Source organism: Salvelinus sp. IW2-2015, unplaced genomic scaffold (genome assembly GCF_002910315.2).
Source record: "Salvelinus sp. IW2-2015 unplaced genomic scaffold, ASM291031v2 Un_scaffold932, whole genome shotgun sequence".
NCBI lineage: Eukaryota > Metazoa > Chordata > Actinopteri > Salmoniformes > Salmonidae > Salvelinus > Salvelinus sp. IW2-2015.
This window is the reverse complement of record NW_019942654.1, coordinates 131,312-158,424: the sequence shown is the minus strand read 5'-3', so window position 1 is coordinate 158,424 and position 27,113 is coordinate 131,312. Positions and strand designations below refer to the sequence as shown.

Here is a 27,113-nt window from a genome sequence, read left to right as displayed (position 1 = left end):
AAAAATGTAATAAAATGTATGCACTCTACTGTAAGTCGCTCTGGATAAGAGCGTCTGCTAAATTACTAAAATGTAAAAAAAAATGTAAAAATGTCAGGGCGTGACAATAGGAAACAGTGTTTAATTAAACCCTTTACAATGAAGATTTGTGAAGTTATTTTTGGATTTTTACGAATTATCTTTGAAAGATAGGGTCCTGAAAAAGGGAGATTTCTTTTTTTGCTGAGTTTACGTTTAATGTTGCTTGCGAGTGGGGACGGGGGAACAAGTTGAGTAGGTTCTCCGTGCGTATTCAACCATGCTTGATATGATTGACGTTTCCCCTCTGCATGTGGTCATGAAGCTAGAAGCTGTGAGAGAGGTGGCCCTAGCAAAGATTCAACATCTGCTTGCAAATATGAATATCCCACAGAAAGTTCTAACAATACAGTTGAAGTGGTGAGAAAGTACCCTTAAGCACACACGCCACACAGGATTTTGCTCTTCCGAAGCCAAAGAGATGCAAGTTTTTGGTGTCCCGAACATTGAGTGGATGTAAACCGCTATCAGACATGCTCAACAGTGATGATGTGACAGTTAGGGAATTAGCCAGAGCCTCCCTCCTTCTGGACCTACAAGGGAAGGAAAGTTCCACTGGCCAGGACAACTTCCTGGACTTCAAGAGGAAAGCCAATGGAAAATTGGACACTCTTGCTGCGGCCTTTGGAGTCCTGTCAGACTGGCTGGACCTCAATGACCTGTGCAACTGGACTGGAGCTCAGGTGAACACGGACTGATATGCAAACTGAGCCAGTGACTCGCGGTGTAGTTGTGGAGGCATTTGTCACCCATTGTGGAACATCTCCTCTTATATCCAGGACAACACTCCTTGGTATTAGACAGATGCAGCTACTGCAACACTGGACTGGCCTGAGGCTGCGGGGGAAACTCACTGCTCTGCACTGTGCTAACCAATATGTCACCCGTTCCAAGTGCCAGAATGCTGCAGTTGGAGAGGACGTTCTCACCTATACCGTTAAAGCGAGGTTGCAAGTTCTACCAACAAAATATAATCACATACTCCGGTACCCTTCAAACCGTGGCCAATTTTTTTGGAGCCACAATTTTGTATTCTACATGAGTCAAATTGAATGGAGGTCATTGTCCATGTGTTGAATGGCTGCTGTTCATTCAAGGATTGTTACATTGCTAGACATGTTGACCTGAAAGCCAATGAGGTGAGACAAGTGGTCTCACCAACAGCACACATGCAGTAACATTGTTGTGTAAACAGGAAGCTGGTTTGATGTTGAAGATGATTTTGTTTTCCTGTTTGCCAAATAAACCAGATATTGTTGTTGTGGGGGTTGGCCAGGGGGAGGTGCTCAATTTTCGTGTGTGGGGGGGGGGGGAGGTGCTCATGTTGTTGGGGAGGGGCTCATGTTGTTGGGGGGGGGGGGGGGGGGCAGGGGGAGTGCTCATGTTGTTGGGGGGGGGTGGGGGCGGCAGGGGGAGGTGCTCATGTTGTTGTGGGGGGGCAGGGGGAGTGCTCATGTTGTTGTGGGGGGGACAGGGGGAGGTGCTCATGTTGTTGTGGGGGGGACAGGGGGAGTGCTCATGTTGTTGGGGGGGGGGGGAGGGGGAGGTGCTCATGTTTTTGGGGGGTGGGCAGGGGAGGTGCTCATGTTGTTGGGGGGACAGGGGGAGGTACTCATGTTGTTTTGGAGGATGGGCAGGGGGAGGTGCTCATGTTGTTGTGGGGAGGGCAGGGGGGAGTGCTCATGTTGTTGGGCGGGGGCAGGGGGAGTGCTCATGTTGTTGTGGAGGGGGGCAGGGGAGGTACTCAGTGTTTTGGGGGGCAGGGGAGGTGTCCATGTTGTTGGGGCAGGGGTGGTGCTCATGTTGTTGGGGAAGGGCAGGGGGAGGTGCTGATGTTGATGTGGGGTTGGCCAGCAGGCTGGAACAGCCTCGGGTGGAGGTGCAAGCAGGCTGGAACAGCCTCGGGTGGAGGTGCAAGCAGGCTGGAAACGCCTCGGGTGGAGCTGCAAGCTGGGTGGAACAGCCTCGGTGGAGGTGCAAGCTGGCTGGAACAGCTCTGCTGGAGGTGCAAGCAGGCTGGACCAGCCTCGGGTGGAGGTGCAAGCTGGCTGGAACAGCCTCGCGGTGGAGGTGCACAGCAGGATGGACAACCTCGGGTGGAGGTGCAAGCAGGCTGGAACAGCCTCGGGTGGAGGTGCAAGCAGGCTGGAACAGCCTCGTGGAGGTGCAAGTGGAGGTGCAACCACCCCTGCCCCCCCATTGCACCTCCACCCGAGGCTGTTCCAGCCTGCTGGCCAACCCCACATCAACATCAGCACTCCCCCTGCCCCCCAACAACATGAGCACCTCCCCCTCCCCCTCCACAACACATGAGTACCTCCCCCTGCCCTCCCCCTGCCCCCTTGCACCTCGGGTGGAGTGCAAGCAGGCTGGAACAGCCTCGGGTGGAGGTGCAAGCAGGCTGGAACAGCCTCGGTGGAGGTGCAAGCAGGCTGGACCAGCCTCAGGTGGAGGTGCAAGCAGGCTGGAACAGCCTCGGGTGGAGTAAAGGCAGGATGGAACAGCCCGGGTGGGGTGAAGCTGGCTGGAACAGCCTCGGGTGGAGGTGCAAGCAGGCTGGAACAGCCTCGGGTGGAGGTGCAAGCAGGCTGGAACAGCCCCGGGGTGGAGGTGCAAGCAGGCTGGAACAGCCTCGGGTGGAGGTGCAAGCAGGCTGGAACAGCCTCGGGTGGAGGTGCAAGCAGGCTGGAACAGCCCGGGTGGAGGCAAGCTGGCTGGAACAGCTGGTGGAGGTGCAAGCTGGCTGGAACAGCCTCGGTGGGGTGCAAGGCAGTTGATGGAACCAGACCCGGGTGGAGGTGCAAGCAGGCTGGAACAGCCTCGGGGTGAGGTGCAAGCAGCTGGAACAGCCTCGGGTGGAGGTGCAAGCTGGGCTGGACCAGCCTACGGGTGGAGCTGCAGCGGTGGACAGCCTCGGGTGGGTGCAAGCAGGGTGGAACAGCTCGGGTGGCAGCTGCAAGCGGTTGGACAGCCTCGGTGGGGTGCAGAGGCGGCGCTGATATTCGAACAGGTCTCGGCCCACGTACAGATGCTTAAGAGCATGGCCTCCATTTGTGTTCTGACAAAATCTATGGGGAAGCAATTGGCTAGGTACTGCTCTGTTGATTCTGTCGTGGCAGCCTAATGTTTTGGAGAAGGAGGTTGCTTCCTCGTACCCTCTTAGTGCACGCAGACAGGGACTTTGAAATGTTTTGATCCTTTTTGTTACAGTTGATTGGTGGAATTTAAATTTTGACAGTTCAGCCAAGCCCAGTCTCCTATTAGTCCACACACACACACACCCACCACGCCGCACGCACGCCACACCGCACACACCCACACACGCACACACACACACACACAGGCACGCACGCACACACACACACACACACACACACACAGAGACACACCAGCACGCACGCACGACCACCACACACACACACACAACACACACACACACACACACACAACACACAAACACACACACACACACACACAACACACCACCACACACACACAGAGACACACACACAGAGACACACACACACTCACACACACACACACACACACACACACACACACACACACACACCACCACACACACACACACACACACAACACACACACACGCACACGCACACGCACACACACACACAGAGACACACAGAGACACCACCACACAAACCACACTCCACTGCCACTTCTCCACTGCCTGTGTTTAGTGTTTAGGCCTAACTGAGCAGCTCAGCTCGAACAGTGTTTACACAGCTAGATTTATGGGGTACATTGATTGCGGTACTAATAAGGAAATAGCTTTTAGATTCTCCGTCAACATTGGTTGCCTACTCAGTGGACTGATTAAGTGGTCTGTCACCACTAACTCCGTGTGTGTGTGTGGGTGTTAGCCTGTGTGTTTGTGTTAGTGTGTGTGTGTGTTAGCTGTGCTGTGTGTGTGTGTGTGTTGTGTGGTGTGTGTGTGTGTGTGTGTGTGTGTGTGTGTGTGTGTGTGTGTGTGTGTGTTGTGTGTTGTGTGTGTGTGTGTCTTTTTTAAATTTCAGGAACATTTACACCAAACATTAAACATAATGTCTGTAAAACAACACTCCTTCCCCCTGTTAACTGACACAACACACACACACACACACCACACACACACACACACACACACACACACACACACACACACACACACACACACACACACACACACACACACACACACACACACACACACACACACACACACACACACACACACACCCACACACACACACACACATGACACACACACACACACACCACACCACACACACACACAACACACACACACACACACACACCACACACACACACACACACACACAACACAACACACACACCACACACACACACAACACACACACACACCACACGCAGGCTAACACCACCACACACACACACACACCACACACACACACACACACACACACACACACACACACACACACACACACACACACACACACACCACACACACACAAACACCCACACAACAACCACACTAAACACACACACAGGCTACACACACACAAACACACTACACACAACACACACACACACACAACACACACACACACACTACAACACACCCACAACCACACAACACACACACACACACACACACACAACACACACACAAACACAACACACACAACACAAAAACAACACACAGGCTAACACACAACCTAACAACACACAGCTACACAACACACACTACCTACACAAACGACATTCTGAGCCAGTGGAAACGTATTTGTTTTCCACTTCATAACAGTCTATGAGCTATGCTAGAATGACGAGAAGTTTTTTTATTTTTGGAAAAAAGACGAGCTCTGCTTGAATTGTTCACTCCGAACACGTCCTCTAGTAAATCTCTGAACACTGTCCTCTAGTAACTCCGAACACTGTCCGTCTTAGTACACTGTCCTCTAGTACACTCCAAACACTGTCCTCTAGTACATCCGAACACTGTCCTTTAGTTCACTCCGAACACTGTCCTCTAGTACACATGTCCTCTTAACACTCGCCGAACACTGTGCCTCTCAGTCACTCCACACTGTCCTCTAGTTAAGCACCCGAACACTGCCTCTAGTACACCTGAACACTGTCCTCTGTACACTAGACACTGTCTCTAGACACTCAGAACACTGTCCTCTAGTACACTCCGAACACTGTCCTCTGTACACTCTGAACACTGTCCTCTAGTTCACAACGACACTGTCCTCTAGTACAACTCCGAACACTGTCCTCTAGTACACTCCGAAGCACTGTCCTCTAGTACACTCCGAACACTGTCCTCTTAAGTACACTCCGAACACTGTTCCTCTAGTACACTTCTGAACACTGTCCCTCTAGTACACTCCGAACACTGTCTCTAGTAACTTCCGACAAACTGTCCTCTAGTACACTCTGAACACTGTCCTCTAGTACACTCCGAACACATGTCCTCTAGTACACTCCGAGCACTGTCCTCTAGTACACTCCGAACACTGTCTCTAGTTCAATCTGAACACTGTCCTCTAGTACACTCTGGAACACTGGTCCTCTAGTACACATCTTTGCAACACTGTCCTCTAGTTCACTCTGAACACTGTCCTCTAGTACACTCGAACATTGTCCTCTAGTTCACACGAACACTGTCTCTAGTACACTCTGACACTGTCCTCTAGTTTCACTCAGAACACTGTCCTCTAGTACACTCAGAACACTGCCCTCTAGTACACTCCAAACACTGTCCTCTAGTTCACTCCGAACACTCGTCCTCTAGTACACTCCGAACACTGTCTCTCAGTACAATTCCGAACACTGTCCTCTAGTACACTCGAACACTGTCCTCTAGTTCACTCTGACACTGTCTCTAGTAACTCCGTACTTGTTCTTGTACACTCCGAACTGTCCTCTGGTACTCTTGAACATGTTCCTCTGTAACTCGAACACTGCCTCTAGGCCTACCGGTTTCTGAAAGGTTTCTAGTTGGTCTTGTAGACAGTAAGAAATTGTTGAACCGTAAGAACTAGTTAGGGAATATATTTAATATTATAATGACCACATGGGCAAGCTTTACCTGTAGGCATAAGAATAGCCAAAATACGCTTTGTAATTTTCTTTGATGGCTGTTGGGAGGACTGTTTAATCTCTGCAAATGCAATACCCAAAAAATGGGCTACGTTTTTCCATTTGAAGTGTGATATCAAGCCTCACAGTTAGCATAAATTATCCATAAACCAGATCAGAAGGAAGTCCTCAGGAGAGAGGAAGGAAGCCGCTCATAAGTGGAGAGGAAGGAAGCCTCAGTAGTGAGAGGAGGAAGCCTCAGTGTGAGAGGAGGTCAGGGTCCCCTCTAGGTCAGGAGAGAGGAGGGCTCAAGGGTGTGTGTTAGGTGTGTTTTTAGTTGTGTGTGTGTGTGTGTTAGTGTGTGTGTTGGTGTGTGTGTTTGGTTGTGTGCTGTGTGTGTTAGTGTGTCTGTGTGTTTTAGTGTGTGTTTGATGTGTGTGTTATTGTGTGTTTATGTGTGCTGTGTGTGTTAGGTGTGTGTTTAGTGTGTTTTGTTAGTGTGTGTGTGTGTTAGTGTGTGTGTGTGGTTTGTGTGTCTGTGTTTAGTGTGTGTTTATGTGTTGTGTTAGTGTTGTTTATGTGATGTTTTGATGTGTGTTGATGTGTGTTGTGTGTTGTGTGTGTTGTGTGTGTGTGTGTTAGGTGTCTGTGTTAGTGTGTGTTTATGGTGTGGTTAGTTGTTTATGTGTGTGTGTGTGTTAGTGTGTGTAGTGTGTGTGTGTGGTGTGTTGTGTTGTTAGTGTGTCTGTGTTGAGTGTGTGTTTATGTGTGTGTGTGTTAGTGTGTGTGTGTGTTGTAGTGTGTCTGTATGTGTGTTTATTGTGTGTGTGTTGTGTTAGTGGTGTGTGTTTTTGTGTTGTTTTAGTGTGCGTGTGTTAGTGGGTGTGTGTGTTAGTGTGTTAGTTTGTTGTATCAGCCACAGAGGAAGGAGCATTTAAAGTTTTGGTGTAAATGTACCTGATTTTCTAACTGCTCTTTAAATCTTTTAATGTAAACACTTTTGCTCTCAGATAAATTATCCACACACACACCACACACACACAACACAACACCACACACCACCACACTACACACACAGCACACACACACACCCACACACACACACACACACACACAAACAAAACACAACCACAACACACACACCACACACACACACACACCCAGGTTCTGTTAGGAAAATGTAGCATTTGACCAGAAACATTTTAATTTACCGTACATTTGAGAACTGTACCAGACCCATATGCATTGGGGGCTTGATTAGGATTAGTCCGTCCACCCACAGTCCTCAGAATGACAAATCACATTTAGAATACGTTCATTCGTATTAACAGAACATGGAAATCGAGAATGCAACAATGTGTGGCTCTTCTTACCAAATTCTGATGTGTAATTTAAACATTAGTTAGAATAACTGTCCACATTTACTTTCCCTCAGCCAACAAGACGAGTAACGGATGGCAAAAATCACTAGCCTATGTCAATCTACTATAGTAGAACATTTTTATGCTACCTATTCTATTGGTCAGCTTGTAGATATAGACAAGCTTCCTTATGTTGCATTTGTGGTAAATGGTGGCAGATTGTGGTAAATGGTGGCAGATTGTGGTAAATTGTGGCAGATTGTGGTAAATGGCGTCATTCTGTCATTGCACCACAAGGGGGAGTTAGAGCGTTGATCCATCTTTTTGTAAATTAATGAAGGCGTGAATGTTTTAGTCCGTGAGTCCCTCTTCTTACGTCACTAGAGTCCAGAATCAGGCAAAACAAATTTGCTGGCGGGTGGTCCTGGAGTTGAGAAAAGTTGGGTAAATACAATGGCGCAATTACACTTGACATGTGGACTGATGACTTTCGAAAAATAGGGACGGTGCGCCTTTGTTTTCTCTCCCTCTAAAAACAGAACGAAATCATTCTAAATAAACAAACTGTCTTTATTTACCACAGCGTGAGAGTGATAGTCCTTCTATATGAAGTGAGTTTCTGAAACTCTGTACTTCTTTGCTAATGTGAAGAAGAAACTGAATGAAAGAGAGTCCAGCGAGGAGAGGGAGTGGAAAAAGGTTGCCCATATTTTGAAGACCTGAGCTACTTCATTTATTTATGAAATGTACATTCACACCGCATTCACACCGCCATTAACCTCACTGGTGTAGGGGGCAGTATTTTCACGTCCGGATGAAAAGCGTGCCCAGAGTAAACTGTCTGCTACTCAGGCCCAGAGGCTAGGATATGCATATTATTAGTAGATTTGGATAGAAAACACTCTGAAGTTTCTAAAACCGTTTGATTGATGTCTGTTAGTATAACAGAACTCATATGGCAGGCGAAAACCGGAGAAAAATCCAACCAGGAAGTGGGAAATCTGAGGTTGTTAGTTTTTCAAGTGATTGCCTATCCAATATACTGTGTCTATGGGGTCAGATTGCACTTCCTAAGGCTTCCACTAGATGTCAACAGTCTTTAGAACGTTGTTTCGGGCTTCTACTGTGAAGGGGAGAGAATAAGAGCTGTTTGAACCAGTAGTCTGAAAGCCTTTAGTTTAGTCACGCGTGCAGCCGTGAGCACGAGCTCCGTTCCTTTTCATTTCTAAAGACAAAGTAATTGTCCGGTTGGAATATTATTGAAGATTTATGATAAAAACATCCTAAAGATTGATTATCTACATCGTTTGACATGTTTCTACGAACTGTAATGGAAAGTTTTTTGACTTTTCGTCTGGATTTAGTGCCCGCGCCTTGTGCATTTTGAATTACTGGACTAAACGTGCAAACAAAAAGGAGGTTTTTGGTCATAAAGAGGGACATTATCGAACAAAACTAACATTTATTGTCTAACATGGAGACCTGGGAGTGCCATCAGATGAAGATCATCAAAGGTAAGTGATTAATTTTAAGGCTATTTCTGTCTTTTGTGACACCTTTCCTTCTTTGGAAAATGGCTGTATGGTTTTCTGTCGCTAGGCACTGACCTAACATAATTACATGGTTTGCTTTCACCGTAAAGCTTTTTTGAAATCTGACACAGCGGTTGCATTAAGGAGAAGTGCATCTAAAATTCCATGAATAACAGTTGTATCATTTAGCAATGTTTATTATGAGTATTCCTATAAATTGATGTGGCTCTCTGCAAAATCAAAGGATGTTTTGTGACTTCTGAACGTAAGTCGCCAATGTAAACTCAGATTTTTGGATATAAATATGAATTTTACCGAACAAAACATACATGTATTGTGTAACATGAAGTCCTATGAGTGGCATCTGATGAAGATCATCAAAGGTTAGTGATTCCTTGATTCCTCAAACAGCTGATTGGTCGGCCCCATCGATGATTGGAGCTCTGAACCCTCCCGCTCGTCAGGGGAAACAGCTGTCTTCAATTACCAACTCCTTCTCCAGCTGGATAAAAGCCAGTGTTCCTTTGTCAGGAGAGAGAGAGTTTCTTTGATGTCCTGTGTTGGTTGTTAGTCCGTGAAAATTCTGTTGAAAGTATTTTTGTAGTCGCTACTTCTGAGGTATGTGTGTGCCAATAGGACTTAGTGCTTTTGATTATTGAAGTTGGTCACTTTAAGTTAGTAATTATTCTGTTTCATTTGTTCCCATGGAGGGGAAGGTGAACCTACCTTAGAATGGATTAGGCAAGAGGCCTGCGGGAATACATTTACCTGTAGTATGTTCTCTGTCTATGCACAATAGGTAAGACCTGGTCGAACCACCCCCTGTATTTTGGTTAACGCGCCAGGAGGTGCTAAAAGATTAGGTAAGTAGTTGGTAGGTAAGCTAGATGGGACTCTTTAACTTTAACTTTCTTTGCCTTGGTTCCGTCCAGCCCCATTTACCCACAATACCGTGTTAGGAATAATAAATTCCTTGTAAACAGTAATTTTCTCTGCCTCTGTTGTCCTTCCCCCGTACCTACGATCACATACCTTTTTCACTCCACGGGGAGTTAAGTTGTAGCAGGGTGTTGCGTTCCCTCCGCCAAGAGGCGTACGTAACATACACATACAAACGACAACTACATCACCCCTGTCCAGACGTACCTGCTCACACCCCCATCTCCAGTGCATCACTCTCCGCCACATGGCCTCAAACTGCACCATTTTCTTTCTCCCCGTCGCCCCCACACTCTTTCAACATTTAGAAAATAAAGCATTTAAAGGCTAACTTTGGTTGATTGTTTTTAATACTAAAGTATATGACATTTTTCTAAATAGTATTTCAACCCAGGTCTGCAACCCACCTGGAGCACATCGTTTGTCTGGGTATGAACACTGGAGATCTATCTGAATGTGGTGACCTATCAGACCTCTCAGAAATTAAGCAAAACAGTGAGCATGTATTAGGTGATTCCACACAAACAACTGTCAAAATCATAATTTGTTTCGTATGGAAGGCCGTTCAGGTCTTCAACGTGTCAAAATTAACACGTCAAATAAACTTTTATTTCGACACTTCAAAAAACAAAATGTTAAGCACCACCGCTACGGTCACTTTCTAACTCCACATATAACTTTTGGACTTTTTAACATTCCCAGAAGGCATGGATTATTATAATCTAATGACAAATTAATCTGGTAGTTTAATTTACTGCAGGCCTAATACCTAAGGGTTTAACCTTCTGAATGAATGATTATATTGAAGATAGAAGCCGCCTCTTTAATGAGTTCCGAGAGCCGATCCGTTGCCTAACAAAACAATATAAATGTATTTCGCCTAATTGTTTTGATGACAACAGACGGTAGGATATTATTCCTCTTTTCCCTTCCTGCGTTAATGAATTTGTCTGCACGTCTATTCAACATCTGGATAAAAAGAAACCACAACATAGTTTATTTTTTTTCACAATGCGGCACTTTGACAACTCAAATCGCTTTAAAGGACCTTCTAATATTAGACAAACAAATACATATATATTAAAACAATAACTTCAAAAACAGTCTTCAAATTGCTGTGCAGGAAAGAGATGTCATGCACCACGCCTGGTCGTAGGCTGGCAGCTGGCTTCTCTCTGAACTACACATCGTTATGTCGCTCTGCTATTCCAACGGTGTGTAACCGAAGAGCGATACAGAATACCAAATGGGATGGATCCAGAGGAAAATGTGGCTTACCAGTGAACCTCCGGGTGTTCATCTTTAATACTGTGTCTCAGAAGTTCCTGTCCATGAGTGATGCAACCCGAAAAAAGCATTACAAACAGAGTTAATGAGTACTTGAGGTCACTGAGAAAGTCTGGACATGGTCTGCTGTCCCTTATGTAAGGATAGGCACTTCACTATGTAGGCTACAGTAAACATCTCATTGTCCTGTTGGTTTTTGTCTGACTGCACAGTAGCCTAATAAACATATACATTTTTAAATGGCCATGTTCTGTTATAATCTCCACCCGGCCCCAGCCAGAAGAGGACTGGCCACCCCTCAGAGCCTGGTTCCTCTCTAGGGTTCTTCCTAGGTTTTGGCCTTTCTAGGGAGTTTTTCCTAGCCACCGTGCTTCTACACCTGCATTGCTTGCTGTTTGGGGTTTTAGGCTGGGTTTCTGTACAGCACTTTGAGATATCAGCTGATGTACGAAGGGCTATATAAGTTGATTTGATTTGATTTGATTTTAAACAGCGCATTTAAAAAAAATCGAATTCAGTAAAATATTTGTACCACTGTAGATGATGTGTTTTGGTTTATAGAATACAATTCTCGGCTTACTGTAGTGATGGACAGCTGGAGGTATTTTGAAAACATGTTTACAAACAGTTGTTTATGACAAGTGTAGTTAGGTTGTGAACTCTACAAACAACGTTTCCACTCTCAGAAAGAGAATGGTAAATGACTGTAATTAATACATTCAATACATTGGAATACAAAAGAAGCCATCCACCATGATGGGCTATTAGCAGAACAATAGACTTTCACCAAGGAGGAGTCCAAGGAGGAGTCCAAGAAGAAAGATCAAAGGGGTTTAAGAAGGAGATCAAGTAGGATATCAAGGAGGATCCCAAGTAGGACTTCAAGTAGAATGTCAAGGAGTCCAAGTAGGAATCCAAGTAGGACCCCAAGTAGAAGATCGAGGAGGAGTCCAAGTAGGAGTCCAAGGAGGAGATCAAGGAGGAGTCCACGAAGGAGTCCAAGAAGAAGATCGAGGAGATCAAGTAGAAGATCAAGGAGGAGTCCAAGTGAAGAAGGAGAAGAAGTTGGAAAAGGAGACCAAGAAGGAGACCAAGAAGGAGACTAAGAAGGAGTCCAAGAAGGAGACCAAAGGAGGAGTCCAAGAAGGAGAACATGGAGGAGTCCGAAGAAGGAGACCAAAGGAGGAGTCCGAAGAAGGAGCTCAAGGAGTCCAAGAAGGAGACCAAGTAGGACACCAAGAAGGAGTCCAAGAAGGAGGGTAGGAAAGGCGTCAAGGGGGAGCAGTGTATTTAAAGACAATGTAGCCTACCTAATAAACATATGCATTTAGATTATAATAAAAAATATTTAAACCTCAATAACATATTTCTACCATGGTAGATGCTGTGTTTTTGGTTGATGGTCAATATTAAAAACAGTCAAATACATTTGTGAATTCAAACGCTTTAGCTGACATGTTGCAGTTTATTCATTGTTTATTTATTATTGTAATAATTGCGTTGTTTGCTCTATAACCTGTTAATTCATATGCCTTGCGACTGTGATATATAGGCCTAAAGGCCGAGACAATAAGAAGACACAGTGGCAGAATAAATTCAACCACACCTTTTGTTTTATCACAAAACTGGATAGCATCCTCTGTCTAGTGAAGTCCACAAATCATATTGAATGTACAGTAACAGACAGTTACATGACCTACAGCATGGTCAAGCACGTTAATGTTCCCCGATATTTTCGGACCACCAAACTATTGATTTAGAACCACAGAGTTACCGCAAGTCACAAATAAAACAGGCCAGCCTCCACTGTTCCAACACTATTTCAACTTCAACATTTCAGCATCATAAAATCACTTCTGCATAGTTTAATACAGTGATCACTTAAAGATACCAAAAAGCAATTTCGTCCAATCAACGTAAGCAGGTTTCGTGCAAGTAGAAAAAAATTGTTGACTCACCCTACTTGTAGAGAAACGTCAATGCCATCCTCCTCTCATGTTGACGAAACAGTATCAGTGTCATACTGTACACACTTTTATTTTATGTTGTCCTAGGCTACCTGGCTAAAATCCTTGCTCACTAGCCTATCTTCCACTCATGGGCAACATTAGCTAGTTAACATTAGCCTTCTACATCTAGGTACATATTGAACTTCCATCCTCTCGGGCCAGATGCACAACAATGTATTAATTTTATTATCTGGCCATTTTAATCATTGACCAGTATGGAGAATTACGTTAAACCACAAGTCCAAATCCCTATCTCCATCCATGGCTAATTTAGGAAAAAGGCTGGCTAGCTAGCCACCGGAGAATGACAACACAACGAGATGCAACAATTCAAGGTGTTTCTGTCCATGACGTTGGCTCTCAATGGGATTTTGATAGGAGTGAGGTCAAATCCAAGCTCGTTTCCCCTTGACACTTTGTTTTGGTGCGCCAGGACCATTCACAGTTGAGCTCGCTCAGTTTAGCTCGACGCTGATTGGCACATTTTCTTTCTTATTTATTTTTTTTGTCAAGGGAGGCCCGATGCTCTCTGATAGGCTCAAAGTCAATATTTAGCAATGGGATTTTTTCTTCTTCTCCCGGGACAATTGGCCAGCGGCAATCAGCTTTTCAACAACAACAACAACAAAAAAACGGACAAAAGCCGGCTATCAACGGCTAACGGAAAACCCTGACACACACATTCTGGGCTAACGCTGAGAATAAGATGTATGTCTATGAATAACACAGCACACAGGGTAGGAGGCAGGAAATTAAAATGGCAGCCTGGTGGAGATAGAAGTTGATTTATTCTCTGTTGTTCTGCTGGGAAACCGTTCATACTTTCTGTCTGAATTGCCCATTGGCTAATGGATGGAGTACAGAGACCAGACTACTGCAGGGTATCGACCAGGCTGCAAGAGTGTTTGACTGGCTGGGTGGCTGGGTGGGTGGGGGTGGAAGGTAGTGGGTTGATGGGTGGAGAGAAAAAGAAGAGGAAACTAGCTTCAGGGGATAAAGTAAAGAGTTGCAGAGCGCTGGGTACAGAAGGCTTTGTTTGTCTGTCTGCCCAGTGGTCATCGGCATCCGGGGATCATCGGCATCCGGGGAGCAACACTCTAACTGCTGGGAGGTTGTAATTAGGGATACTGTCTGTGGGGTGGAGGAGGAGGTGCAAGGGAGTGGCCGGTCTTGCTCGGGAGTTGCTAATTAGGGCAAACTAAAAACCTCATGTAGGAGAATGGAACACAGGGGCAGCAAGTGCAGCGGAGCCTGCTGAGACATCAGCCGCAGACGACATCTGCTAATTGGGATACTGTCTGTGGGGTGGAGGAGGAGTGCAGGGAGCTGGCGGCTGCTGGGAGGTTGTAATATGAGGATACTGTCTGTGGGTGGAGGAGGAGGTGGGAGCTGGCCGGTGCTGGGAGGTTGTAATTAGGATACTGTTGTGGGGGAGAGGAGAGGTGCAGGGAGCTGGCTGGCTGCTGGATGAGTTGTAATGAGGGATACTGTCTGTGGGGTGGAGGAGGAGGTGGCAGGGAGCTGGTTGGCTGCTGGGAGGTTGTAATGAGGGATATGTTCTGTGGGGTGGAGGAGGAGGTGCAGGAGCTGGCGGCTGCTGGGAGGTTGTAATGAGGGAGATTGTCGTGGGGTGGAGAGGAGGTGCAGGGAGCTGTGGCTGGCTGGGAGGTTGTAATTAGGGATACTGTCTGTGGGGTGGAGGAGGAGGTGCAGGGAGCTGGCCGGCTGCTGGGAGGTTTGTAATGAGGGATACTGTCTGTGGGGTGAGGAGGAGGTGCAGGGAGCTGGTGGCTGCTGGGAGTGTTGTAATGAGGGATATGTCTGTGGGGGGAGGAGGAGGTGCAGGGACTGGTTGGTGCTGCTGGGAGTTGTAATGAGGGATATTGTCTGTGGGGTGGAGGAGGAGGTGCAGGGAGCTGGCTGGCTGCTGGGAGGTTGTAATGAGGGATATTGTTTGTGGGGTGGAGGAGGAGGTGCAGGGAGCTGGTTGGCTGCTGGGAGGTTGTAATATAGGGATACTGTCTGTGGGTTGGAAGGAGGAGTGAGGGAGCTGGCGGCTGTGGGAGTGTTAGGGATACTGTCTGGGGGTTGAGGAGGAGGTCAGGGAGTTGGGCTGCTGGGAGGTTGTAAGGTAGGGATGACTGTTGTGGGGTGGAGGAGGTGCAGGAGCTGGCCGCTGCTGGGAGGTTGTAATGAGGGATACTGTCTGTGGGGAGGAAGGAGGTGAGGGAGCTGCCGTTGGTGGGAGTTGTATTAGGGTATGTCTGTGGGTGGGAGGAGGTGCAGGGAGCTGGTGCTGCTGGATGTTGTAATGAGGGATTGTCTGTGGGGTGAGGAGGAGGTGCAGGAGCTGGTTGTGCTGGGGAGGTTGTATGAGGAATTGTCTGTGGGGTTGGAGGAAGGAGGTGCAGGGAGCTGGTTGCTCTGCGGAGGTTGTAATGAGGTATGTCTGTGGGTGGAGGAGGAGGTGCAGGAGTTTGGCTGCTGGGAGGTTGTAATGAGGGATATTGGTCTGGTGGGAGGTAGGAGAGGTAGGGAGCTGGTGTTGCTGGGAGGTTGTAATGGGGATACTGTTGTGGGGTGGAGGAGGAGTGCAGGGAGCTGGCTGGGCTGCGAGGTTGTAATGAGGTATTGTCTGGTGGGCGCGAGGAGGAGTACAGGGAGCCGGTTGGCTGCTGGGAGGTTGTAATGAGGATCTGTCTGTGGCGTGGAGGAGGAGGTGCAGGGACTGGTGGCTGTGGGAGGTGTAAATGGGGGATACTGTCTGTGGGGTGGAGGAGGAGGTGCAGGGAGCTGGCGTGCCTGCTGGAGGTTGTATGAGGGTCATTGTCTGTGGGGCGAGGAGGAGAGGCGGAGCTGGTCCGGGCTGGGAGTTGTAATATGGAACTGTCTGAATGGAGTTGGAGAGGGAGGTGCAGGGGAGCTGCTGGTTGCTGGAGGTTGTAATTGGGATACTGTCTGTGGGGTGGAGGAGGAGGGCAGGGAGCTGGCCGGCTGCTGGGAGGATGTAATGAGGATACTGTCTGTGGGTGAGCAGAGGAGTGCAGGAACTGGCCGGCTGCTGGCAGGTTGTAATTAGGGATGCTGTCTGTGGGTGTGGAGGAGGAGGTGCAGGGAGCTGGCTGGCTGCTGGGATGTTGTAATGAGGGATACTGTCTGTGGGGTGGAGGAGGAGGTGCAGGGAGCTGGTGGCGCTGGAGGTTGTAATGAGGGAGCTATTGTCTGTGGGGTGGAGGAGAGGCAGGGAGTGGCTGGCTGGGAGGTTGTAAATGAGGTTTGTCTTGGGTGAAGGAGGAGTGCAGGGAGCTGGTGGCTGCGGAGTTGTAATTAGGGTACTGTCTGTGGGGTGGAGGAGGAGGTGCAGGAGAGCTGGCCGGCTGCTGGGAGTGTTAATTAGGGATACTTCTGTGGGGTGGAGGAGGAGGTGCAGGGAGCTGGCTGGCTGCTGGGAGGTTGTAATTAGGGATACTGTCTGTGGGGTGGAGGAGGAGTGCAGGGAGCTGCGCGGCTGCTGGGGTTGTAATGAGGGATACTGTCTGTGGGTGGAGGAGGAGGTGCAGGGAGCTGGCGGCTGCTGGGAGTTGTAATTAGGGATACTGTCTGTGGTGGGTGAGAGGAGGTGCAGGAGCTGCTGGCTGCGGGATGTTGTATGAGGGATACTGTCTGTGGGGTGAGGAGGAGGTGCAGGGGCTGGTTGGCTGCTGGGAGGTATGAAGGGATATTGATCTGTGGGGTGGAGGAGGGGGTGCAGGGAGCTGGTTGGCTGCTGGGAGGTTGTAATGAGGGATATTGTCTGTGGGTGGAGGAGGAGGTGCAGGGAGCTGGTTGGCTGCTGGGAGGTTGTATAATGAGGATTCTGTCTGTGGGTGGAGGAGGTGCAGGGAGCTGTGGCTGCTGGGAGGTGTAATGGGGATACTGTCTGTGGGGTGGAGGAGGAGGTTGCAGGGAGCTGGCTGGCTGCTGGGAGTTGTATGAGGGATTAGTCTGTGGGGTCGGAGAGGAGGTTAACAGGGACTGGTTGGCTGCTGTGGGAGGTTGTAATGAGGGATCTTGTCTGTGGGGTGGAGGAGGAGGTGCAGGGAGCTGTTGGCTGCTGGGGTTGATAATGAGGGATCTGTTCTGTGGGGTAGGAGAGGTGCAGGACTGGCTGGCTGCTGGGAGGTTGTAATGAGGGATATTGTCTGTGGGGTGGAGGAGGAGGTGCAGGGAGCTGGTTGGCTCTTGGAGGTGTGTAATGAGGGATATTTGTCTGTGGGGTGGAGGAGGAGGGTGCAGGTAGCTGGCTGGCTGCTGGGAGGTTGTAATGAGGATACTGTCTGTGGGGGGTGGAGGAGTGCAGGGAGCTGTGGATGTTGAGGGATGAGGATATATTAGGGATACTGTCGTGGGGTGGAGAAGGAGGTCTTTATTCGTTGTCGAATCTATAGTGAGGTATAATTTTTTGTGTGATTGTCCTAGATTTTAAGCAGTTTGTGTTGGCTAGCAAACCATTTATTATTAATGTAATATTCTGCAAGGAATGTAAATCACCATTTATCCTATATTACTCTTGTTACCAATGTAAATAGACCGATTCTACTATATTTACTCTCATTGTTAACAATGTAAATAGACCATTCTACCTATAGTTTACTCGCTATGTTAAAATGTAAATAAAAGATTCTACCATTATACACAATTTATATGTAATTCATTGTACAAGTATTACACATTCTACCTATATTTACTCATTGTTAACAATGTAAATAGACCCATTCTACCTTATATTTACTGTCATTGTTAACAATGTAAATAGAACCATTCTACTTATATTTACTCGCATTGTTAACAATGTAAATAGATCCATTCTACCTATATTTTTCTCATTGTTAACAATGTAAATTGACCCATTCTACCTATATTTACTCTCATTGTAGAATGTAAATAGATCCATTCTACCTATATTACTTCATTGTTAACAATGTAAATAGATCCATTCTACCTATATTTACTTGTATTGTTAATGTAAATAGTCCCATTCTACCTATATTTACTCTCATTGTTGAATTGTAAATAGATCCATCTCACCTATATTTCTCCTCATTGTTTAACAATGTAATAGCCACATCTCTACCTATATTTACTCTCATTGTTAATGTAAATAGACCATTCTACAATTTTACTCATCTGTAACAATGTAATAACCATTCTTACCTACATTACTGTCATTCGTTACACTGTAAATAGACCCATTCTACCTATATTTACTCTCATTGTTAACAATGTAAATAGACCCATTCTACCTATATTTACTCTCATTGTTAATGCTGTTTCATGTGACGGTGTGCCAACACACAGTTCCTTTATTCTTGTTTAGCATTTTTAAGTAGCTTATTCCCTTTTAATTTTTATTCTTTCCTCCTAAGTATTCCCTCTTTTTCGTTTAGTTCTCGTCGGTCGTACATACATTGAGTTAATCGGTTGTGCAATTTCATAATTTCCTCCCAATCACTGTGATGCTAGCCGGAGTATTTCATTTTTAATACCCAATCACGCGGAGCCAGGCAGCCAGTAACACACCATCAGCATCCATCTCTAACACAGCCATTTACCGTCCAGGCCCTGGCTCTGGCGACGTCACACACGATTATATACACTAGTTGGATCAGGAAAACAGGAATGTTTCTTAACGAATAAGAGAGACGTGAAAACTGAAGTGTTAATTGAAAAGGAATCCAGCACAGAATGTATCTACTTAAAGAGGCAATAGAACACATATATATATATAGTCCATCTGGATTCATGGCTGTAGTCTTTATATTTACCAGGCCACTGAGATAAAGAGGTTTTCTACTGGAGACCAGAGAATAGGAGAGGGAGAGGAGAGAGGGAGAGGAGTGGAAAGAGGGGGGAGACAGGAGAGGAGAAGAAAGAGTGAGGAGTCAGGAAAGAGGGGAGAGGAGAGGAAAGAGGAGAGAGGGAGAGGAGAGGAAAAAGGGAGGGGACAGGAGAGGAGAAGAAAGAGTGAGGAGTCAGGAGAGGGGAGAGGGAGAGGAGAGGAAAGAGGAGAGGAGACAAGAGGGCGAGGAGAGAGGAAGGGGAGAGTAAAAAAAATTGACAGAAGAGGAGACTGAGATGACTGAGGCACTTAGCTCCAAACCTGAAAGGACGGGAGGAGAGTCTCTCTCTCACTCATCACAGCTCAAATGGTCAATAACCAGATCTCCTCACACACAATCTGTGGCTCAAATTCAAGTCCCACTGAGAGTGTTCAGCCAGCCATGGAACCATCTCACTGGGTTGACAAATGTGTGATCTCGATTGTTGTCTGCTACTTCTAAAAGAGAGACACAATCTACTTTTTAGTGGGCCGTGTGTTGTGTTCATGTCTTTACCTCTGTTTGTTTGAGAGGAGGCCAGAGCAGGCCAGGCACTACTGTAAAGCATCCAATAATGTGTGGGTTTAGTACATTTTGGTCTAGTAAATGTGGGTTTAGAAAATGTTGGTTTAGTAAATGTTGGTCTAGTAAATGTGGGTTTAGTAAATGTGGGTTTAGAAAATGTTGGTTTAGTAAATGTTGGTCTAGTAAATGTGGGTCTAGTAAATGTGGGTCTAGTAAACGTGGGTTTAGTAAATGTTGGTCTAGTAAATGTCGGTCTAGTTAAACGTGGGTCTAGTTAAATGTGGTCTAGTAAATGTGGGTTTAGTAAATGTGGGTTCTAGTAAATGTGGGTTTAGTAAATGTGGGTCTAGTAAATGTGGGTTTTAGTAAATGTGGGTCTATAAATTGTGGGTCTTAGTAAATGGGTCTAGTAAATGTGGGTTAGTAAATGTTGGGGTCTAGTAAATGTGGTCTAGTAAATGTGGGTCTTAGTAAATGTGGGTCTAGTAAATTGTGGGTTTAGTAAATGTGGTCTAGTAAATGTGGGTCTAGTAAATGTTGGTCTAGTAAATGTGGGTCTAGTAAATGTTGGTCTAGTAATCTGTGGGCTTAGTAACGTGGGTCTAGTAAATGTTGGTCTAGTAAATGTTGGTCTAGTAAATGTGGGTCTAGTAAATGTTGGTCTAGTAAATGTGGGTCTAGTAAACGTGGGTCTGTAAATGTGGGTCTAGTAAACGTGGGTCTAGTAAACGTGGGTCTAGTAAATGTTGGTCTAGTACATGTGGGTCTAGTAAATGTTGGTCTAGTAAATGTGGGGCTAGTAAACGTGGATCTAGTAAATGTGGGTCTAGTAAATGTGGGTCTAGTAAATGTTGGTCTAGTAAATGTGGGTCTAGTAAATGTTGGTTTTAGTAAACGTGGGTCTAGTAATGTGGGTCTAGTAAATGTGGGTCTAGTAAACGTGGGTCTAGTAAATGTGGGGTCTAGTAAATGTGGGTCTAGTAAACGTGGGTCTAGTAAATGTTGGTCTAGTAAATGTTGGTCTAGTAAATGTGGGTCTAGTAAATAGTTGGTTTAGTAAACGTGGGTCTAGTAAATGTGGGTCTAGTAAAATGTTGGTCTAGTAAATGTGGGTCTAGTAAATGTGGGCTAGTAAATGTTGGGTTAGTAAATGTTGGTCTAGTAAATGTGGGTCTAGTAAATGTTGGTTTAGTAAACGTGGGTCTAGTAAACGTGGGTCTAGTAAACGTGGGTCTAGTAAACGTGGGTCTAGTAAATGTGTGGTCTAGTAAATGTTGGTCTAGTAAATGTGGGTCTAGTAAATGTGGTTTAGTAAAGTGGGTTTAGTAAATGTGGGTCTAGTAAATGTGGGTCTAGTAAATGTGGGTCTAGTAAATGTGGGTCTAGTAAATGTTTTAGTAAATGTTGGTCTAGTAAATGTGGGTTTAGTAAAGTTGGGTCTAGTAAATGTGGGTAGTAAATGTTGGTCTAGTAAATGTGGGTTTAGTAAATGTTGGTCTAGTAAATGTGGGTCTAGTAAATGTGGGTCTAGTAAATGTGGGTCTAGTAAATGTGGGTCTAGTAAATGTGGGTTTAGTAAATGTTGTCTAGTAAATGTGGGTTTAGTAAATTTGGTCTAGTAAATGTGGGTCTAGTAAATGTGGGTTTAGTAAATGTGGGTCTAGTAAATGTGGTCTAGTAATGTGGGTCTAGTAAATGTGGGTCTAGTAATGTGGTTTAGTAAATGCTACACTACTTGTACTTTCCTTCTTTCATGTTCTCACCAGACACTGAAACACACTGAAACACAGAAACACACTGAAACACACACACACACACATAACCCCTGCTTCAAGTATGGCGACAACATGAGGAAACCAGTATTAATATAAATATTGGGCAGAGACAGGAAAGTTAGTTAGGCTATTCTTCCTTCTAGCAAACCCACATCAATCCCATGCGCCTCATTTCTTATCCAGAGTAACGTGTGTGTGTTTTGTGTGTGTGTGTGTTTTGTGTGTGTATATGCACTTAAGTACGTGTGTGTGTGGTTGTGTATGTGTGAGTGCATAATTGCGTGTGTGTGTGTGTGTGTGTGTCGTGTGTCATTGTGTTGGGTGTCATTGTGTGACAGTATATTGACCTGGTGGGCATTATCTTGTGTGACAGTATATTGACCTGGTTGGGCATTATCTTGTGTGACAGTATATTGACCTGGGTGGGCATTATCTTGTGTGGACAGTATATTGACCTGGTGGGCATTATCTTGTGTGACAGTATATTGACCTGGTGGGATTATCTTGTGTGACAGTATATTGACCTGGGTGGGCATTATCTTGTGTGACAGTATATTGACCTGGTGGGCATTATCTTGTGTGACAGTATATTAACGGGGTGGCATTATCTTGTGTGACAGTATATTGACCTGGGTGGGCATTATCTTGTGTGACAGTATATTGACCTGGGTGGGCATTATCTTGTGTGACAGTATATTGACCTGGGTGGGCATTATCTTGTGTGACAGTATATTGACCTGGGTGGCATTATCTTTGTGACAGTATATTGACCTGGTGGGCATATCTTGTGTGACAGTATATTGACCTGGGTGGGCATTATCTTGTGTGACAGTATATTGACCTGGGTGGGCATTATCTTGTGTGACTGTATATTGACCTGGGTGGGCATTATCTTGTGTGACAGTATATTGACCTGGGTGGGCATTATCTTGTGTGACAGTATATTGACCTGGGTGGTTGTAGGAATTAAAATGATATCAYTCTCAACTGGTAATATTTTCCAGTGATGAAGACATGGATGTCTCCATGGTATGTTGGGGAGGCAAAATGGGTCAACTTTTGAGCACCTCTTATCTCTTGAATGTTTTTGCATTCAGGTCCAAAAAGTAACTTTGACCACGTCTACCATGGGAAAATATGTATGGAAAGGTTTGTTCAAATCCAAGAAAGGGGTTGCAGTCAAAAAGGGATTCAAGTCAAATGTATTTACCCTGTTATCAGCAGTAGAAATCATACCGGCCGTATCACATCTATAAAAAAAAACAACCAGCTGACCTTTCTCTGTTCCCGTCTTTGCTAGCATATCATATTATATATCTCGTAAAGACTTGAGTATAAACACAAGACAACACACACACTTCCTCTAATCTTGGTCACAGACACGCGGTAATAACAAGGCAGAAGACATTTTCCTCTGCGGTCCAAGAAGCTTTATTAACTAATATGAATTAATTAATTAAGATGTATTAACTGATTGAGAAAGAAAGGATGTGAGATGTAGGGAGAGGAAGTAGGGAGGGGGAGAGGAAGTAGGGAGGGGGAGAAGTGTGAGGGAGGAGAAGGGTGTTGGGGTACGTGGTGATAGAGGAGGTAAATAATTCCAATTGGAAAACAACAAGCTGTCTGTTTTGGAAAGTCCTTTTCAATCTAGCGACACATTTACCATAACTTTAGTTATTTGGCACTTTGTATTTGTCAGTGTAGCAACCAACATGGCTGAACGTCAATAAGAAACGTGTACAACAGGAGCGATCCCCTCTATCTCCTCTCATCGTAATCACAGCAGGTCTGCTGTTCAACCGTTCTGCACACGTACTCAGTTCTCAGTTTTCTGCTTTTCTTTGTAATCGACAGCGAAGGTATTTAACAGGGTGACAGTGGGGTTTCAAATGACTTTTTCTCTATCCGTCTTTCTTCTATAAAGTTGATACTTTATAGATCTGATTCTGATAATAATCTGACTTACAATAAAAATAAAAAAAACTTTTCAAGATGTACAATTATGACTTTGATTGATTTTATGTTTCTAGACAAAGCATCCATAACAGTAGATATGGTTTATTAAAGGGTTCAAGCCGTGCAAACAGGGACAGCTCCTGTTTTGTTTTGTTTTGGATATTCACCCAGTGTTGGGTTATAAAATTCAGGTAACTTTCCATAAATTTTTWAAATCTTTTACAGAAATCCTGGTTGGAGAATTGCCTGAGTATTCCTSCGTATTCCCCCTCGTAATTCCAGGAATCTTCAAATCTGGATTTCTGAAAAACCACGACACTTTGGGGAAAGTCACCCTAACCCGGTGTCTCTGTTTCTCACTCAATATGCTCCTTACAGCTTTACTCCTCTGATAAGGCAGTCCAGTCAAACCTGTCTGGCCCAGTTGAGTTTACGTTTTCATTTCTCTGCTCTCTTTCGCTGTCTTGCTTTCTYTCTCCCTGCCTCCTCTTCCGATCCCTATTTCTGCCTCTCTCCCTACTCCCTCTCTTTATCTCTGCTGCCTTTCCCCTACAATGAGAGGCAGTGTCTAACTCCCTGCCTGGTGGGTAGCCCAACAAACTTTCTCTGGGAGTGGGGTGGAGTAGAGGAGGGAGGTGTTGGGTAGAGGGAAAGTACAGTAGGAGATGGCTGTCTGTCTGGTGTTATGGCACAATGGGTGAGTCAGAAGACTGAGGTGATGGGGTGCCTCGAAACTAAAACCGCCCTTAGTCGGCCGTTCTACACCTCTTTGATGGGCTCCAGAAACACCACATGCTTGTTGTTACTGACCTTGCGGCCTGGGCCCTCAGTGGTGGTGGGTGGGGGGGAGGTCAGGATCGAGGACTGGGCGCTGCACTGGTCGTTGGCTTGGCTGGGGGTACCCGGCGGCGGGGGCTGCTTGCAGCACCAACAGTGGCAGGGGGTCAGGTAGAGGTACATGAGGACCAGGACGAGGGTCGTCACGCACCCTATGAGGGTCGTAAACCCCGTGTTGAAGGGCTCGGCCTCGTCGTGCCGCATCAACACTGTCACGTTGACCTCCCATGACTCGTTCCTCTTGACTGTGTCAAAGACCTTGCACCAGTACACACCGGAGTCTTCAGCCTGCGCTGATACGATCTCCAGGCTGCCGTTGGCGTGCATGCGGAGAGTGCCGTTGTTCTCCGGCGGAGCTCCGGCTCCATGGTGAGGCGACACCCACAGGTAGGTCAGGTGCTGTCCTCTGAGCGTGGTGTGACAGTCCAGAACCACGCCGTCTCCTTCGTACACCAGCAGGCTGCCCTCAGGCTCCCTGACAACTCCAGCCACCGCCGAACTGCAGTTTAAGTTCAGTTCAAAGAAGCGTCTGTGCTGGAAAAACTTAACGGAGGCCTTGCGTTCCCCATACACCAGGCAGGTGTACTCCTCACGAAAATCCCTGATGGAGGTGAATCCCTTCAGTTCCCAGCGCCGGAACATGTTGTACATTTCGCACTCGCAGATCAGGGTGTTGTTATGGAGGAAGAGTCCGCTCTGCAAGGCCGCCGGCAGGGTCTCGATGTCCACCAAGGGGAGTTTGGACATGCTGTTGGAGGACAGGTCCATAGTGGCCAGGAAGGGGTGGCTGTCCTCCTGGATGGAGAAGAATGGGAAGTCCGTGAGGTGGTTGTGGCTGATGTAGGCCTTGCGCAGGTTTCCGAGCTCAGCCAGGGCCTTGCTCTCCACCCGAACGATGCGGTTGTTGAAGAGCAGCAGCTCCTCCAATCCTGTCAGCTCCAGGAAGTAGTGCACCTCCACTTTGTCTAGCTGATTGGACGACAGGTCCAGTTGCCGTAGCGAGCTGCTGTTCCGGAAGGTTCCGGCCTCGAGGCATTTCAGCCGGTTGTGAGCTAGGCGGAGGGACTCCAGACGGGGCAGTGTGGCAAAGCTTCCCTCCTTCAACTCAGTCAGGTGGTTGTGGTTGAGGTCTAGGGTGGTGATGTATGCGTGCAGCTCGGAGGGCAGCGCCTTCAGACCCTGGTCGGCGCAGCTGAGGATGTCGGAGCAACACAGGCATCCCTTGGGACAGCTGCTGACCTCGTCCTCAGCCTCACTAGCCCCGACCTCAGCCACATCCCCGGCCTCACTAGCCCCGACCCCAGCTAAACAAGTCCCAAAACTGGCATCAGCCCCAGGTCCGGCCTCATCCCCGACCCCAGCTTCAGCCCCAACCCCGACCCCAGCCTCAGTCACAGCCTCAGCCTCAGCTACGACCTCAGCCTTAGCCCTGACCCCAGCCCCGACCCCAGAATCAGCCCCGACCCCAGCCCCAACCCCAGCCTTAGCCCCAACCCCAGCCCCGGCCCCAGCCCCGACCCCACCCCCGACCCCAGCTTCACCCCCGACCCCAGCCTCACCCCCGACCCCAGCCTCACCCCCGACCCCAGCCTCACCCCCGACCCCAGCCTCACCCCCGACCCCAGCCTCGCCCCTGACCCCAGCCTCAGCCCCGACCTTGGCCTCAGCCCCAACTCCAGCATCAACCCAGACCCCAACGGTGGCCTCAGCCCCGGCCTCAGCCCCAACCCCAGCATCAGCCCAGACCCCAACCCCAGCATCAGCCCCTATCTTGGCCTCAGCCCAGACCTCATCCTCAGCCCAGACCTCAGCCTCAGCTACCTGCTGTTGCAGCAGCAACACTAGGAACAGAGGATTCAACACCAGCACCAGAGGGGCAGCTACACCCTGAGACCAGAACATGGTGCCGATGGGACGGGAGAGTGGCCAGAGTGTCACCAGGCGTGGAATCTGTACGTCCGTCCGTGGGGGCTTGGTTTGTCTGCACGGTCTCTGTTTTGGTGAGTGTAAAGTCTCTCTATGTCTCAGTAGGAGTTTGGTTGGTGCTTTCTCGCTCTTTCTCTCTCTCTATGTCTCCCTCTCTGTTTCCCAATGGGAGTGGAGTTGGGAGTTGTTGTACTGTTTCTGTCTCAACAGGAGCTTGGATTGGTTGTGGAATATAGCAGCTACAGGTAATAACAGCAGTAGATTGACAGCTGCCAGAACGGCCTGCCTTTCCACTGGGCCGGAAAAACAGAGAGGAGAAAACAACTAGTTCAATAGCCTCAAAAGTCACCCAGTCCCTGCCCTGGTTGGGTTTGGGCCTCAAAAGTCCCTGCCCTGGTTGGGTTTGGGGCTCAAAGGTCACTCAGTCCCTGCCCTGGTTGGGTTTTGGCCTCAAAGGTCACTCAGTCCCTGCCCTGNGCCCTGGTTGGGTTTTGGCCTCAAAGGTCACTCAGTCCCTGCCCTGATTGGGTTTGGGGCTCAAAGGTCACTCAGTCCCTGCCCTGGTTGGGTTTGGGGCTCAAATGTCACTCAGTCCCTGCCCTGGTTGGGTTTGGGGCTCAAAGGTCACTCAGTCCCTGCCCTGGTTGGGTTTGGGGCTCAAAGGTCACTCAGTCCCTGCCCTGGTTGGGTTTGTTAATTTCATGTGACTGAAAGATGAGGGGAATACAATCATCCCTGACGAAAAGCCCATGATCATTATTTGGCTCTGGGGATGTACTGTACTTCTGCATCACAGCTCAGTGATAGCTGAACGTGGATTAGGTTTACTGTCCTTCTGCATCACAGCTCAGTAATAGCTGAACGTGGTTTAGGTTTACTGTACTTCTGCATCACAGCTCAGTAATAGCTGAAAGTGAATTAAGTTATTACTCCTCACCTACTCAAAGTCCATAAATAT

General features: G+C 47.1%; 1 protein-coding gene across 1 annotated transcript in view; it reads right to left on the bottom strand.

The window, feature by feature from the left end:
• Positions 1-26,131, bottom strand: part of LOC112069207 (amphoterin-induced protein 3-like) — a 41,044-nt gene extending 14,913 nt beyond the window's left edge. The window contains exon 1 of the mRNA XM_024136496.2: positions 24,203-26,131. Coding sequence (XP_023992264.2) covers positions 24,203-26,131 — 1,929 coding nt within the window. The remainder of the gene's footprint in view (positions 1-24,202) is intronic.
• Positions 26,132-27,113: the final 982 nt, after the last annotated feature.